Here is a 17,668-nt window from a genome sequence, read left to right as displayed (position 1 = left end):
GAACGGCTTGCGCTTCCTCAATTCAGCTGATACGGATCCTCGCAAAGTCCAAAAAAAGTCCCAAGGACGTGAAAAAGCGATTGCTAATATAGTGTAGGATACCCATTTTATGGAGATAGCATTTACTGTTGTTAAAGTACTTTAAACACTCATCCCTGCAATAAACAAAGATGTTTAAGACCTGCAACAACAGAAAGTGGTTTTGTGTCCGTAAGATAATTACTATTGGTAAACCAAACCCCTAGCGCTCTCTTTGGTTTGCCGGTTGCTATGGTTACCGTATTCGGTAGCTGTTAACCTTAGCTAACTTAGTTAATGCTAACTGACCAACGAACGTTTGGTATGACTTTGTTAACCAGTTAGGTTGGTAACAAAATAATAAAGAATTGCTGGAATGCCCAAAACTAACGGTGAGTAAACTTCAGGCAAGCAATTACGGCTAACGTTGCACCATATATATAAAGTCAACCCAGGTGGCCACTAGCGTTAGCTGTGTTAATGTCATGTTAACTTCTAGCTAGGTTAAAACAGAAACGTTATGACAGGCGTCTTTCTTTCTTTCTGTTAACGTTACCCTTTTGTGTTTAAATTCGTCCTATTCATAGTATTTGAAAAGACTGCAAAACATACACTCAACTAGCTCATATGGAGAAGTTTGTGGACAACCTCATTGAGGATGAAGCTGAGAGAGAGATTCTTCTTGCTAAACCCAGCTGCTTCATCATTGTTGGAAAACCGGTAACACACTATCTTTGCCTTTCACACACACACACACACACAGTAATGTCAGTAACATAATTCACTTACAGTGCACTACAGTTTAAACTTTAAGGTGATGGGTGACTCACTGAATCCTTTGTGACAGGGTGTTGGCAAATCCACCTTGGCCAAACTAATAGCAGATTCCTGGAAGTGTATCTTGATTGATGGCAAGTCAATTTATTTTTGGTGTCTATCCCAACATAATGTCTAAGTAAAACTTTTTACAAATTTCTGATCATCTTCTATAATATTTCAGATACAGAACTACTCAAGAGACACATAAAAGATCAAACTAAACAAGGCATAGAGGTGAGTATCATTATCTGCAGTCACAGGACCGTACAGTTAAATGTCCCGTTGCCATATTATGAGTTGCCTTGTCTCACCATTTCAGCTGTTAGATATCTTATCTGAGGGGAGAAGTATACCAGAAGACATGGTGCTCCAGCTGATTATTGCCAGGCTTAACTCACCAGATGTGGAACACTATGGTAAATCAATTAACTCAAAGTTTATCTAATCATAAAGAATTTGATTCAGTACAGCTATCAACAAAGTACGTGTGAATTCTCTAACAGTGCAGCTTGTGGCATTTAATTAGCCTAATTTTTGAAGCACTGATGAGTCATATGAGTAGCAGTAATATCATCCTAAGTGATAGGACAGCACTGCACAGTTTTGTGTAGCAGTGAGGTGTCATTCAAACACCAGCTCTGCCATGGCTTGTTTGTGATAGTACAATGTGTTGTGGTACAGGTTACGTACTGAGCTGCTTGCCCTGCATGTCGGAAGAGTGTCTGAAGATACATGAGCAGATTGAGCTGATCAAAAACCTCAAGCTAACACCTGATTTCATCATCAACATCAAGGTTATTCTGATTTCCTCTACTAGAATTGTGCAGCAGTGCATAGTTTTCAATTTTGTTTGGCTTAGCAAAGAAATTGATTCATTTTCTAAATTCCCATGTCATGGTTTTGTTTTTGTATAAGCTAACTGAATAGAGTTAGCAGTATCTTTCATTTTTTTAAAGTCCATTTGCATTTTTAAAGTTCAGGTTTTAAAATTGTTGGTTATGCCAAAGCTTTGTCAATGTGTGAGTGGGTTGATTATTATTTCTCCCATCCTCCACCAGTGTGGGGACAAGGACCTGATCCGGAGGCTGTCAGGTCTGAGGCAGCACCCAGAGACAGGTCAGTTGTACCTCAGGGAACAGTGGAACCCCGAGAAGGTAGACACCAAGAAGAAGGAGGAGAACAGAGAGGCGGATCTAGTGGAGGATGAGGAGGAGCAGGTATGGCTCATCGGAAAAACACCATTTGCCATTGGGTGTAACCTTGCCCATCTTATGTTTTAGACTATTTCTCTGACACACAATGAAAGTTGTTTTTTTGTGCTGGCTACAAGGGCAAGCATCTACATGTGCCGATGTCCTAAGAGACTGCAGTATTTTCGTCAGGTCCCTGTTGAGCTATGCATGTCTGAAATGCCTGTGGTAGTAACCTTTAAAGACCTGCAGATGGCCTGCAAGTCACAGCTTCTGCTGTGGCTATTTTTCAGTACAGTTGCATTGGAATATTGCCTATGCATTTCACATTTCTCTACACTTCAAATTAGTTGTGAAAGTGTTTCGCTAGCTAATACAAGATTCATTTCAAAGTCCCTGGTTTCCCAGGGACTTTGAAGGGGAAGTTGTATAATTTTTTAACATTAGATTTTTTGATTTAGGTTTTGTACATTGTTTGTTGGACGTTTCCGTTGTAAGTAGGCTTAACTCTTTGTTGATGATGTAACATTACCATAAGTCTGCTTTCCTAAGTAGCAGTAATGTTAGTTGTTAAGTTGTAGTAGTGAGCTATTATTGGTGATTTGATTTCAGTACATTATTTGTCACAGCTAACACTCACCTAACACCCTTTTTCCGAATAAAAACATTCCAAATTAAATCTAGCAGTCACATTTAAACCTTTAATGTCTGCTCTCCTTTGATATTAATAGCTTCTGTTTGTTTGTTCTGGGTTGCAGGTCAGGGAGAAGGAACTCCAAAAGGACATAATCGACCAGATGGTGTGGACGCAAGAGAATTCAGCCAAGAATGCTTTTCTCAAGATCAACATGTACAAGGATACTATGCTCAGACCCCTGGAGGTCAGTTCCTTTGGGCAGCACAAATCCTTGATTATAGCGCTCCTATCAGGCCAATCAGTTTAATTTTTCAAATGCCAGATCCTAGTGACAAGATGCATCATCCCTCCACGTTTTGTCAAAATCAGACCAGTGACGTAAACAGTTATGGGCTTTCAAAGTTAGAAATTTTGGCGTTCAATTATCCATTATCCCATCAGGTTAATCATGGTATTTTTATTAATGCTAGAACACAGTGCCAAAGTCATCCCTTCAAGTTTTGTCAAAATGGATTCAGCCCCCCCAGTTACCCAATTTAAAATTCTCGACTTAGATCAGGTTAGATTCAAATAGTGGCTTATTGGCAGAGATTAGCCAAATTATTGTAGGATAATTTGATTGCTATTCTTTCAGGACTACATGGCTGACCACGACCCCCTCTACCTGTTTGAGCTGGATGGAAACAACAGATCTGAGGAGCTGCACTTGGTAAGACTTACAATACTAAGTGTTAATAGGCTGTCTGCAGGGAATATGCATAGTAAAAATCTAATTATCTTGCATATACGATGCTGCTGATTTTGAGTTAGGTTCAGTGGTTATTGTTGTTGCATTCGTGTGTGTGCACGGTTATTTACTCATTCTCTGGTGCTGATGTCACTGTGTTGACTACTTTGCCTCTAGTCTGTAATGTCCCGTCTGGAATCCATGGCAGTGAAGCGTGTCTCTGTTCCTGTCCGTCTCCACCAGAATGATGATGAAGAATTGCCTGATGAGATTGAAACGGTCTGCCAATAAGACTGTACACAGTATTTAATGTAATATAGGAGAAGTTTTTCTTCAAAACACAATGCGTTAGTCAATTCTTTGAATGCACCGAAACTAGTTCAAACAACTTCAGTTTGAGCCATAAATGCTGAGGTGCTGCTAGTAGATTAATAAATCAAAAAAATGATGCACTGTCAAGGATTGATTGGAAATGTCTAACAATTCTAATTAGATATGAAGTAGTCTAATCCTGAGCCCATCTCTCCTCCAGGACGAGCTGCTGAGAATTGTGTCTTCCTCCAAGGCAGTGGCCCCTGGCTTCAGGTGGAGAAGGAGCCGCTGGGGCAGAACCTGCCCTGTTGCTCTGAAAGAGGGCAAGGTCATTCAGGGCAAGCCTGAATTATGTGTGGGGTGAGTGATCAGTTGTAGGGTGTAGCCTGGCCAGGACTCTAGTCACTAGCTTAAAGTGAGATGAGATGAATCTGTTTACTTTCTCAACCAACTCCCATGTCAACCCCTGTACAGCTTCCAGGACAAGATGTACATCCTTTCATCTGAGGAGGCCTATCTGAAGTTTGTTCTAACCCCCCAGCGGTACTTGCTTCCTCCAATGCCCAAGTCCCCTTGCAAGGTATCCATTATTGGGCCCCCACAGGCAGGGAAGAGCACCCTATGCAAGCTTCTAGCCCAGCACTATGGGGCATTGGTGCTTGACATAGAGGAGTTGATGCAGCCGGTCCTGGCCAAGCTGGAGCAGGACAGGCTGGACAAAATAAAAGAAGACACCACCCAGATCGCCATAGAGAAAATCAAGATGAAGATGGAAATGGATGCCACACCAAGTTTTGGTGAGTTGAGCTTGGTGTGGATGATCATATGTTGGGTGTACCAAGATTCACTATCACTTGTACAATTATACTGTATATTCTTGCATAACCACAAAGAGACTATTCAAGATAAGTGTAAAGCAGTGTTGCTTTCTACTGTATTATTCCACAGAACAACTCTTGCAAATGTCATATAGCATGAAGAATAATATTCTTCTATATTCTAATATACTACTATGGATGTGGATGTACCAATTTGCCTGAAATTATTGTTATTTCAATAACTATCCAGTTCAATTAAAAAATGTTCAGTATACTCTATATTGCTGTCATATTTGAATTCATCTTAAGACATTTTATTTCATCAGATGCAACCAACTGTGTGGAGGGTAAGCTGTTAAAATACTCTCTCTTTCATACAGACACACATACACACAGATTAATGATTCTTTTTTACCTTTTAAATATTTATTCATAAATACATTTTATTGTTAATCAGGAATTCACATGCCTTTCTTGTTAGACTATCACATATCATACATGTTATTCCTTGCTAGTCTTGTGATGTTGTGTTTACATGTGTATCACTGTACAAATGTTTTCTGCTGTTTTCAGTGACAGAAGATCACCCAGAGGTGAAAGCCATGGTGCTTTCCGCACTGAGAGAAGTCGAACAAATAAGCACAGCACCTCTTTCTGACCTGTATGCTGATGTATTAGAGAAACGTATAAAAGAGGTATGCCAAAATGTGAAACATGTCAGCTCCATTTACAAGCTACTACAAGAGTGTAAACAGACAGTGAGTGTGTTTGCATACGCATTAATATACAGATATTATTCAGGATATGTAAGCATTCCTTCTGTGAGTTGGAGTATGTAAACGCCATATAATGTTTATTATAGCCTGCATAAGGTCATATCCTGATTGTGAAACACCCAAATACAAACTGGGATTTACTATTAGCCACGATACTGAGGCATGTAAACATCCTTATCCTTTACTGTTGTTAGAATATAAGTATATAGCAAAAGAGGTTTATACATACTGTATAAGGGATTTAGATGTGTATAAAGAGCTTGTTCTGTATAGCACTATAACTGGAATATGAGCTAGTATTTAGAATACTCCTGAGTGTGTGAACACATTCGGTGGCTGCCTGAGACCTCAGTTAATTGCTAAACATGGCCACACTATCCAGAGAAATGGCAATAAAGACTTAAGGCTTAGCCAGTGATGTTGCTAAATTGCTAAACGTTGGTGTTACAGATTGAAGAGGCGGATGGAGATGCGGAGGTGAGAACTGGCTGGGTGCTTGACAACTTCCCCAAGAACCACTCCCAGCTGGACTCCATACAGCAAGCCGATAATGGAATCCTGCCAGACTTCCTCTTCTGCCTCAAAGACAGTGAAGGCAGGAAATGCTGAAACAAATTCATTGATGTTATTTTGAAATATTTGAGTTTGGGTGTTTCTTCAGTATTCATGCAGCCAACCTGTTATGCCCTCATATTTCCTGATAGAAAATTTATTTTTACAGGAAGGACAGCATTGAGGAGACACTATGAGATGAACAAGGAGACTGTGGACAAGGCAGTGAAGAAGAGGTTGCAGGAGGAACAGTCTGAGAAGGAGAAACAGGCCTTGTTGTGAGTGAGGATAAAATGGTGCTGCGAAATCCTATGGTTTGTTAGAGCTGAGCTTATGAAGCCAGTTTCAGCATAGTTTTTGTCTTGCCTTTCTCCCCATTTTAGAAACCGTAAAGAGCAGGAATCAGAGCTGGAGGCCAAGCCAGCAGAACCACAGACTAATCTAGAGACAGTTGCCGAAGAGACTGATGGTATTATCTGTTTGCCTGTCTATGTATTTATCCATCTACAGTAAAACAGCCTAAAATCCTGTTGTCTCCTTGATCAACATTCTTTTTATTACATTGATTATTTTTCTTTGCAGAAAACCCGGACCAATCTGACACAGACAGCAGTTCACATCCTGTCACCATCAAAAGAGAAGGTAGGACTTCACACTTGTTTTTTTATACACTGTTGGTTTTTATCAGATCAAAAATGCAAAGTTCCTCTGACTCGGTTTTGACAGTGGCAATATTGCCATTATGCTGTGGTCATGAAGAGGCAAATTCAAGTCAGTGGGTCAGGGGGAGACACTTTACTCTGTGTGCTGTCAAACTTCATTATGGTGTGCAGAATGTGAGAAAATTGTATTCTACAATTCCTGTATAAGCTTTATAGAGCTCTATCTAATTAATAAAAGAAAGTTAAGGTTGTACGGTTGTGAAAACTTAATCTTATATATGAATCCTTACTCTTAATTTTCACACAGCTCCTACAATCCTCTTCTCGTATTCAGAAAGAACTGTATGTCATCGCCACAAAAGCTGCATGGGACTCAAAATGACCTGTACTTGTTTTTCTCTTTGACTCTCTCCCTCTCCTACTCCCCTCTGTGTCGCTCAAGATGATGTGGTACTACCTGATAAGTGGGAGTTAGGTTATCCAGACGGCCCGGAGATGAATGACTATAAACTGCAGCTGAAGCGGTTTGCAGAAGAATGGGAGCGCATGGAGCCTTCTTTAGCTGGCATCTACTCAGTACTGGAGATTGGCAGCAAGAGCGCTGAGGACCTGCTTGAAGAGATGGTCCAGCAGATGGAGAGTGAGTGTAGCTCTAGAGTGTGTGTGCGTTTTCATGTGTGTGTCTGCACTGTCCTGCAAAAGCAAAAAAAACAAAAATATGTTTATAGGTTATATTCCATTAGCATGGCATGTGATCTTAAAAATAGTTTATTTTTTTCATATTGCTTGCATTAGTCCAAAATTTCATTATGAGCACTATTATCATTTTACACACTCACAGTATGCCTGCTGTAGCCTTCATACATTGATTATACATGTTTATTAATTTGCTAATAGCATTTTAATAATTTCTCCAACAAATTCAAATCCATCCTTGGCAAGAAACAAATCCCAACCCACACTCTGGTTTGCATGTGTGTTCTGCAGAGCCATTCAAGTATGTGTCCTGGGAGCTGACAGGAGTGGACCTGGATGAGGAGGAAGAGGATAGTCAGGCCCTAGCAGAGCTGGAGAAAGCAGAGGAGGCCAGTGGGGACAATGACACAGCTGAGGGAGACAATGAAGTCAGTAAATAGAGCAGTCTTTTCACTTCTATCACCTTGGTCAAACTTTACAGTCAAAATTTGTTTGTTTTTTGAGTTTTTTACATTTATAACCTTTAGGAGAAGTTGAAGCCTCTTGTCCTCCCTTACTTTTTTCCACGTCAAGAACAATATTAAACACTTTCACCCTTTCACTTTGTTTCCTGCTTTCCTTCCATGACATCAGGAGGACACAACAGCTAAGAGATTATTGGGAGATACTGGTCACTTCTGCCCCGTGGCCTTAAAAGACCATGAAGTTCTGTGGCCCTGTACGGACGAAATCGCAGCCAAGTACCGTGAGAAGGCCTACTACTTCTCCAGCTCGGAGGCCAGGGAGCGCTTCCTTCAAAACACTGCAGAATTTGTCACACAGGCTGAGCCTCTGAAGGTATGGGCTGATAAGAGAAAGAGTGAGGGAGACAGAGAGAGATAAAGTAAGAACCCTAACACATTCTCGTATCCTTTTCTCTCCAAGCCCCCAGCCCTGCGGGTCTTTTTGCTTGGCACCCGAGGGTCAGGCAAGACCACTCACGGCGAGTGGCTGGCCCAGCAGCTGGGCATCTTCCATGTTCAGTTCAGGGAGCGGCTACAAGAGCTCATCCTGGCCAAGACACAGAGCCGAGTGCCCCACGCTGACGAGGCAGAGCCCCTGGAGGAGGCTCCTGAGGACCTGGAGGCCCTGATGAAGGAAGTCAAGGGTGAGGACGAGCAGAAGACAGAGGACACCCCTGTCAATGAGCCTGACAAGGAGGCAGAGGTCAGATTTGATAAGCCGTCGTTGTAGCTGGGTTCCCATCCAAGTATTTTTGTGCAAATTACGATTTCATTACATTCATTTGAGACAGAAACGTTTTTTGTCGGAAAAGAGATTATGTGATAAAAAGTGCTGGAGACACATTTGTCTTATAAATGACGTAGTGACGTTTGCAGCCAAAGACTGTCTGTAAAATATCTGTCCACCACAAATGGCATAAGCACTGTTGCTCCCATGTATAAGGCTCCTATCATGCCTGTATGGCCATTAGTTGGTGAAATAGAATATTGCAGGTTATTTGACATTGGACTCATCCCTGTTTAGAGTGATACCATTAGTGTCTGTGCCTGTCTGTCTGTCTGTAGCAGGAAGTGGCACTGACCGATGATGAAGAGGCCATCAAAGCTTACCTGTCTGATGGAGATTCTCTGCCTCCAGAGGTCCTGGATATGGTGCTGGCACCGTACTGGAAACAGGAGCCATACAAGTACTTACACACACACAAATAAATCTCTCACTCTATTTCTCACACTCTTTCTCTTTCTCCCCTTTCTCCTCTCAAAAACCCACACCCTCACATACACACACACTCAAACTCACATTCACTTTTTTTTAACTACACTTAACTACACACTCAACCTATCTTGGCGCTATTCCTCATAGCACATTACCTGCTCCCACTGACTCCATTCCTGTTACGGTTACACAAAGAGCTGCCAAGCCTTACACAAATCGTTCCGTTACCTCCTCAAATTTACTCCCAATTACCCTTCAACCTTGCACTTCTGCCCCTCTCATTACAGAATCTGCACAGAACATTTTATTCGATCCCTACTCTTTTAAAGCTCGAAAAGGCCTTGGACTTTTGAATTGGAACATCCGAAGCCTGTTTCAGTAAGAAAAAGTGGATCATTTAAAAATTTTAATTTCACAGGCAGATCCAGATATTTTGGTTATTACTGAAACCTGGCTCAAGAAAAGTGTCCAAGATTCTGATATATTTATTAACAACTATAATATTTACAGAATTGACAGAGCTGATAGAGGTGGTGGTGTAGCAATTTATGTTAAGAACAATTTCACAGTCACTGTTCTTTGTACTGCTTCTATTCCTAAGCATTGTGAGTTTATTGCACTAAAAGTAGAGCTAGGTGTTAATAATTCTATTGTGGTAGCAGGAGTGTATAGGCCTCCCTCTGCTGTTGCTGATTCTTTATCTGTTTTGGAGGACCTGCTTTGTAAATTTGTTAATTCTGAAATTATTGTTTTAGGTGATTTTAGCCTTGATTGGCTCTCAAATTCCTCAGACAAACTCAAGGAGCTTTGTGGTAATCTAAATCTCTCTCAGTTAATTACTGTTCCCACCAGACCAAATTTAAAAAATAACAAGTCCACTCTATTGGATCTGATTCTGTCCAATAGAAGTGACAAAATTATATCATCTGGTATTTTTGATCTTGGTATAAGTGATCATTGCCCAATTGCCTGCATAAGGAGCACACGTATGGGTAAAACAACATCTCGAGTTATAGTCAAAAGAAATTTTAGCAACCAAGCCTTTCTACCACAAATTAGGTCGTCCTTGGACGAGCCCTCTAGCGGCGTTTCCAGTCATCTCGATCCTCTATTCATCTGGCTAGCTCGCCAGTATTTTCCGCCCCTGCATCTTTCTTTAGTACATCCACGTACGTTTGTGTGGGACGCCCTTGTGATCGATGCCCGTGTGTTGGCTCCCACAGCACCAGTTTGCTGGCTGGGAGCTCCTGGTGTCTCTGGCAGCGACCAGCTAACGCCATTCTCCTGAATGCTATCTTCTCACACTCAACCTTGGTAACTCTCCATACAGATGCTTGTTGGTAACGTGCTCGTTCTGGTCGATGTTTAGTACTGCTCACAGCATTCTGGTGTAGCACCCATCCCGGGACTTCTGCAGGGTGGGCTTCAGGGTCCAGCATTCACAGCCATATAGGAGAATGGACTCTACAGTCGCAGAGAAGAAGCTGAGCTTGATATGTCGGGGGAGGTTGGAGTTCCACACACTGGCCATGCCATTCAGAGCCTTCCATGCAAGCGCCTTCCTCACTTTAAGGTCTTGCTCTGACGAGTTGACCCATGAGCCCAGGTATTTGAAGTCATTGAGTTCTTTCAGAGCAGTGCCTCCTGTTGTCGTTAGAGGTGGATGGTCCGGGAGGATGTTGTAGGTGATAACCTCGGTTTTCTTGGAATTTAGCCTGAGGCCAACCTTGGCACACTCTGTCTCCACTCTGGTCAAGAGCTCCTGTGCCTGCTCCACACGGTCAGATAGCAGGCTGATGTCATCCGCATAGTCTAGGTCCGTTAGGACTACAGCAGGGAGTCGTTATTTAAAAACTTTTTTAATAATCTACACTCATTATATAACCATTTTGTCCTGTATATATGTATGTATTTTGCATGATGTAGTATGTGTTGTTTATTTTTTGTTCACACAACTGCACAATAAATTTGTTGACCTTAACATGCCTCTTAGGTCCACAGGTTTTATCCTGGAGGGCTTCCCTCGGAGTGCTGATGAGGTGCAGTACATGGTGCAGCGGCAGCTCTTCCCTGATGTTGCGGTAATCATGGCAGCGGATGTCATGGACATTGTGAGACGCTTGTTGCCACCTCACCTGGAAGCCTGGCGAGAACGCCACAACCGCCGCGAAGCACAGCTGAAGCTCATCCGTGACCTACGTCAGAAGATTCGGGTGAGCAAGTCACAACTTTCTAGTAATGTTGTCCCACCACCTTCATTACCAAGCGTATTCCTGCTGCCTAGTCTGAGAACAGTAGTAGGACCGGTAGGACCTTCTCTCCTGTCTTCCCTTTTCTCTTTCCTGCTCAGTTTTCCTGCTGTCTTAATGGAAAGCATTCATGGTGAGGATATACTGACCCTATTAATTAGCAGTTTATTTGAATGTGATCCCAGCTGTCTGGCTAAACTTAACATTAGGCTACTTTGTTTGCAAGTAAACTTTATCAGCTGAACCCTTAACAAATATAGCTTAAAACATACATGCATAGCAGCACTGCTTATACCTGTGTGTGCGCTTTATTGTGAAATTCCAAAGTATGTGATGTGCCTTACAATCATAAAATGATGAATCAACTACATGTATATATAACTACTTTGCAGTTAATGACTGAAGATTTATAGTTAATGCTAAATTCTCACAATTTAACTTTCACTATCTTTTATTAATTAGATACTGCTCAATAGAGAACAGACATAAGAGAGAGAGAAAAAGACATACAGACATACAGAGAGAAAGACCCCCAGTTAATTCTGTACTTAGACATAATAAGTCTATCCATCCCTGTGGTATAGGAGGACAACATTGCCAAGAGAAGGGCTGAATTCATGGTAGAGCAAGCCACTAAAGCATCTAGAACAAAGGTAAGCAATGTCATCATAAACATTATTATCCTCTCCTCCATCATTACGTAACCACCTACCTACCACAATCTTCTGACCCGGCAGATAAGGGAGAGCGAGGACGAAGATGATGAGGAAGACGACGAAGCCATGGACAACATGGAGGAAGAGTGGGAGGCCGTACTGCAGGATGAGTTCCCTCCTGACGAGGAGAGCGATGACACTGAGAGTGAGGAGACTGAGGAGGCAGCTACTGAGAGGCTGGAGATGGAGATAGGGGAACGTTTTGAGGCGGACGACAACAACCTCACCAGTGTGACGGTACAAAGACACACAACCCCATGAATGCACTTAACTAGCCAGACACTAATGTTGATACCCATACCATCTCTGTTATTATTTCACAATTACGTCCTGGGTAGTGAGGACAGATTTACATAAGCTTAACACTAGTTTTATAGCAGTCTGAGAAGTATCAGCAACAAGCTGAATGGCAATTTCCATCATTACACTTACCTACTAATTTACAGTCTATAAGTACACATCCACTGACACTACAGAGACATGGGTTGGACCTACAGTTTGAACCAAATCTTCCTTTGTTGTCTGTATATGTTTTCATATCATACTTCATATTGTACTTCCATGCTTTGTCCTCTGCTATTATCAGGAGCTCCTGAGTGAACTAAACATCCCCAAAGTGTCAATCAGTGCATCCCGTAAGCCACGGATTGTGCGTTACCAGCTGCTCCAGAAGATCCAGCCCCTGCTGACCAACAGGGAATCGCTCTTCCAGAAATGCCAACCCATCAGTTACAGCCTGGCACGTAAGCTGCTGCACTCCTCCTACAAGTTCCACAGTGCCTTTTGCTGCTGGGACCCCATCAAGGTGAGCATGACCAGGAATGATGGCATCCTTTGTACACATAACAACTTGTCTCCCTTGTGTCGAGATGTTGAGATATATCACCAGAACTTTATCCAACCTCCTGGACATACTGTATTTTACTCTCTCTCTCTCTCTCTCTCCAGTACACAGAAGGAGACTTGATCCAGCCATCACAGGGGCCACTCAGTACCACATACCCTCTGCTCTTCCACCAGTATATCTACTTCTTTGCATCCAAGGAGACTCGCAGCACATTCATGCTCAACCCCATGAAGTACCTTAAGCAGCGCAAACCCCACCCCTCCCTCCCCATTAAATTGGCTGTCATAGGACCGCCCAAATCTGGAAAAACCACCGGTCAGACTCAAACAGCTGAAACATAATCCACTCATAGTCAATGTCTACGTAGAAATATACAATAATAAGTTCACCCTATCTCTTCCTCTCTCATGGTCTGCTCTGTCGTTACCTTCATCTCTCCAGTGGCACAGGTGTTTGCTCACAAGTATGGCTTGGCGCGGCTGTCCATCGGCAGTGTTATGCGCATGGTGCTGAACACTCAGGAGCACACCGAGCTGGCTGTCCAGATGAAGAAGCACCTTTCCAAGGGCCTCACCGTGCCTGATGAACTGGCCATTCAGTGTCTGGAGGTGGCACTCATGAGTTTAGTCTGCAGCACCAGAGGGTAAGAAAGGATGTCTGCAGGTCCTGAAAAGTCTTAAAATGCCTTAAATAATAGTATATATTATATATTATATAACATTGCTGTCTTGTGAAAACCTTGGAACTCCATTTTTGGTGATAGTCCAGGTTATTTTTCTGTTTGTGGAGGCATTCTAATGCTGACTTGTTTGCCCTTCCAGGTACGTGTTGGACGGCTTCCCGATGACACTTAAGCAGGCTGAGATGATGGAGGCTCGGAGTATCATCCCCATGACAGTAGTGGAACTGGGGATGGACACAGTGGAGGTGCTGAACAGAGGCCTGATCAACAAGATGAAGCCCAACAAGTCAGAGAACACACACTCAACTATAGCAACGGGACTACAATCACTAGAGTTGCATATTTTCTTCAGAAATCTGGAAGAATTTGCAAGGCACAGTCTGTAAACTGTGTAAAATCACAAACATACAAACTAATGGAATAAAGTGTGTCCCCCTGTCCCTTCCCTCTCCCTCCGCTCCCATCGTAGGCCTCACCTGATGCATGACAGCTCCGAGATCCTCCACATCCGTAACTCCCATTACAAGCAGGAGGTGGAGCATGTGAGGCAACACTTTCAGCAACAGTACAAGAACTGGGTCCTGCTGGACGGATTAAAGAGCAAATGGTGGGTCTGGAACAGCATTCTAGAGGAGGTCTGCATCAGCATTAAACATATCCACAGCTACCTGGAGAGGACTCGCAGTGGTAAGTTCTGGAGTAGGAGAACCTGTTGAACCACATCCACCTTCTGTCTTGATCCCAGGCCAGCGGGATGGCCTAGTGGGTAATGAAATGGCTGAAAATACAGTAAAAATAAAATGCTGCAACTTATCTGCACTTACACTTAACAGCATTTTTATATCCAAAGTAAAAATAGCACGGCAAAGAAACAAATGCATTAAAAACCTCACTTCACGAGGATGCATTCAATCTAAATCTCTGTTTAGGTGAGACCTATTAGCTTATCTTCCCCTATACGTTGGTTTTGCAGGCCAGGCAGCCTGCATCCACAAGCTGTGCATCACCCCCAGGGAGCTGCAGTCTCGTCTGGGAGAGTTTGGCCAGTACTGCCCTGTCTGCCTGGCTCTACATCACCACCTGCTGGACTCCTCAGATACTGCATCCCTGGCACTAGCAGCTGAATACAGGGGACACTACTACAAAATGTGCTGCAGAGATCATTTGGAGGTCAGTGTCCTGGGGCCTCATTTATAAAAGACCTATAGCCAAATCCAAGATAGAGTTGTGATTTATGGAAAATGGTTCTTCATGCCAAAATTAGTTGGCTAAGCTGATTTCCTCCAATATTTGACAATCTAAAACTGATTTCTATCATTATCCAACATATTTAATTTAATTTTCTTTATCGTATTCTTTGAAGTGATCCTACAATTGAATTGACATGGAAAAAAACAAAAATATTTTTAAACATTTATAAATATAAATTATACATTATAAATTATGCGGCATACATATAAATAAGGCCCTAGCATCTGGAGTGCACATGCAGATGTACTGTAATGGGTAAATAAAATTGATGTTGACCTATTGTACCTGATCTGATACTACTAACTACCAACTAGAAGTGCAGGTCGCATTCACAAATTAAATGTCTAGGAAATAATGTAACCCAAACACTGGAGTGACTGAAAGGAAAAAAAAACATTCTGTTTTTTGTTTTTTCATATTGTCCTTTCGACCACAGCTGTTCCTGGCCACTCCAGATCAGTTTGTGGTCCCTGGCTGTCCGTACACTCTCCCACAACCCCACCTGCTGCCAAGGAAGCTAACTGAGATTCAGGTGAAGAACAGGTTCCCACAGCAAGTTGAGATGAAGGGATTCTGCCCCGTCACTTACCTGGATGGAAAGCAGAGGTATACTATCCATTGCAATCAGTCTACATCTGCACCCTAACCATATCTCTCTCTTGCTGGAAAGCATAGGTACAGTATGCTAAAAAATAAAAGATAGTGTGCACACTGCTATACTCTCTTGTGTTTTTCAAGGAATTAATTCCTTTGAAGTTCCAAATCCATAGAAAAAGTAAATTCCCACACATAAAAGATTACCTCTGCATTCATTTATTTTTAGTCAGTGTTTATCATGTCTTGAGAATACATTTCCAAGACATGTCTTAACAATGGTCTTATGACCAAAACATTGACTAAAAATAAATCAATGCAGGTGATCCTGTGTGAGCAGAAATGTACATTTTTCTATGGACAGTATGCTAAAAAGCCTCCACATCTTATATCTTATAAGTTGACCAAGTGGAGGTAGACAGACAGGAAAATACAAAACTAACTGATAGCAGCAAGTAATCACTTGTTTGTGATAAAGGTTAGAATCAAGTGTGAGAAAGTGCATCAAAATCAGAATCACTTTAATCACCAAGTGACCTACAATAAATGTGCAGAAATTTGTCCATACTAACACAAATGGAACAAGCAAACAGAACCTCACATTCTACACTGGACAGTAAATAATACATACCACTGTTTGTTTGATTCATGCCAAATCTCCTATTTACGCCCTTAACGCATAACCATATTCTATAGTTTTCTCTTAATGGAAGGTGTACTTGTCCTTAGGTACGAAGCCCTGGTTCGAGGAAACATGGAATATGCTGTGGAATACCGGAGACGGATCTATGTTTTTGAGACAAAGCAGAAGCAGGACAAGTTTCTAAGGTGGGGAAACTATCTCCTATAGCATACATTAGAAGTCTTTTTCAGTTTTTACTCACATTTTCTTTTCACAAGGAATATTCACTTGTGCAAAACATTTCTGTTTGAAGTATGAACTCTGTTCCTACTACTTTGCATAAAGACAGCGTAATATTCCTTGCCTGTGATAAGTGTTGGTCTGGTACTATATGTAACTACCAAGCCTCAATGAAACTTGGTGTTGATACTCTACATTATCCATGAAGGCTTCCTGAAACCTACTGGGACCAGAAGCTGCCCAATAAGCTTCCTCCTATTCGTGAGCCTGTACAGCTCACCTCTCTCCCAATGTTGGGCTACTTGCAACAGGTCAGACCCACACTCAAGCACACAACATCTATGTATTCTGTAATGACCCTGTCTGCAAAGCATTTATGCCACGTTCAACATTTTATTTGAATTGCCTGTATTTTTGTCAGGGTGTGGCAGAAGCAGTTATCAAGGCCATGACAGCTGTTGGGTGTCTCAAACCAAAGTATCCCTTCCTCTGTGTGCAAAGATCGGCTCTCCTCTACATGGCCTATTATCTAAAAGGTAAACAAGATGTCGAAGAAATATTTGGTCCAAATCATGTATCATGCGTGATTTGTTAAGGCGAATGGTAAGGACGTAAAGTGTTGTTTTCTTTCATTTTACTACTAAATTTCTAAACATAAAAAAGGGAGATGCATTGCATAGGCCTATTTTGTGCTGAGTTGAGGTGTACTATCCCCTCTCATCCCCCCATCAAGTTCCCACCTATGCAGCTGCAGATATGTAATGTTTTTTTCAGTCAGTTGAGTGTCAGATTAGAACCTAATCCTATCTTGTCTCATCATTCTGCTATCTTGTCTCGTCCTTGCTCATCCTTGTTTCCCCTCTTTCTTTTTCTCACTTTTTCTCCAGCTTTCAACCACAAGAGCCCGGACTCCACCCGCCAAAGGTACAAAAAGAAGCTGGCCTTGTTTGAAGAGAGCTGTGCGCTCATTCCCTACCTGGGCTCCACCATGACAAGGAAGTACAGGCCGCCTAGAGAACATCCCATTGACTTTGAGTTTAAACTGCACAGGTTCCTGGCATTGAGAGACTTGCCAGGAGCTAATGGTGTGCTGTAGCATGCAACAGCCCATTGTGCACTCTTGACTTCAGCACAATATTTGATAGGGTGTGATGAACTGTGTGGCAGAAAGATAACATTAAAGATGTATGTATTTCATGCTATGACAGTATCCATAAATATGTGTTTAAACTTAAGACACTTTTCTGAGCTCATGTTCATCATAAGGGGTTCATATCAAATGCCTAATATGGATCTCTCTTCTCTCTTCTTCTCTCTGCTGTTGTTGCTTGTATATTTTGTGTGTCTTTAAAGGCAGACTATATAAAGCAGTACATTTTATTCAGATTTTATGCAACCAAACCACACCCTGAGGAAGACCCTCCACGGTCAAAACCAGTCACTGTTTTTATGTCCTAGATATGCCTAATTCAAAATAAAGGCTGTTTAACTTTACCCTCCTCTGTGAAAGAGTCCCTGAAGTAAGTCTTGTATGGCTCTTT

General features: G+C 42.0%; 1 protein-coding gene across 1 annotated transcript; it reads left to right on the top strand.

Moving 5' to 3' along the window:
- Positions 1–645: 645 nt before the first annotated feature.
- Positions 646–17,223, top strand: ak9 (adenylate kinase 9). The gene is made up of 35 exons (XM_071532268.1): positions 646–738; positions 866–929; positions 1,019–1,071; positions 1,157–1,253; positions 1,519–1,631; positions 1,896–2,054; positions 2,786–2,908; positions 3,299–3,373; positions 3,569–3,670; positions 3,924–4,063; positions 4,178–4,500; positions 5,095–5,216; positions 5,748–5,892; positions 6,019–6,127; positions 6,233–6,318; positions 6,432–6,491; positions 6,954–7,151; positions 7,499–7,635; positions 7,844–8,044; positions 8,132–8,413; positions 8,776–8,897; positions 10,920–11,139; positions 11,760–11,828; positions 11,913–12,128; positions 12,478–12,696; positions 12,840–13,053; positions 13,180–13,381; positions 13,560–13,706; positions 13,890–14,107; positions 14,394–14,590; positions 15,108–15,277; positions 15,995–16,093; positions 16,336–16,438; positions 16,549–16,663; positions 17,015–17,223. The coding sequence occupies exons 1-35, from the start codon at positions 646–648 to the stop codon at positions 17,221–17,223; spliced, it is 5,202 nt and encodes a 1,733-aa protein (XP_071388369.1).
- Positions 17,224–17,668: the final 445 nt, after the last annotated feature.

This window comes from Centroberyx affinis, unplaced genomic scaffold (assembly GCF_046629955.1).
Source record: "Centroberyx affinis isolate AG114_WGS23_722 - 3 ecotype Tasmania unplaced genomic scaffold, CSIRO-AGI_Caff_v1 ptg002183l_1, whole genome shotgun sequence".
In the NCBI taxonomy this organism is placed as follows: Eukaryota; Metazoa; Chordata; class Actinopteri; order Beryciformes; family Berycidae; genus Centroberyx; species Centroberyx affinis.
Note: the sequence above shows the minus strand (reverse complement) of the source record. Positions and strands in the feature narration are given on the sequence as shown.

Excerpts from the sequence above, each read along its gene's own strand:
- ak9 (XM_071532268.1), top strand. The coding sequence starts at position 646 with ATGGAGAAGTTTGTGGACAACCTCATTGAGGATGAAGCTGAGAGAGAG. Across the intron at positions 1,632-1,895 it reads ATTTCATCATCAACATCAAG|TGTGGGGACAAGGACCTGAT; the intron begins GTTATTCTGATT and ends ATCCTCCACCAG. Across the intron at positions 8,414-8,775 it reads AGCCTGACAAGGAGGCAGAG|CAGGAAGTGGCACTGACCGA; the intron begins GTCAGATTTGAT and ends GTCTGTCTGTAG.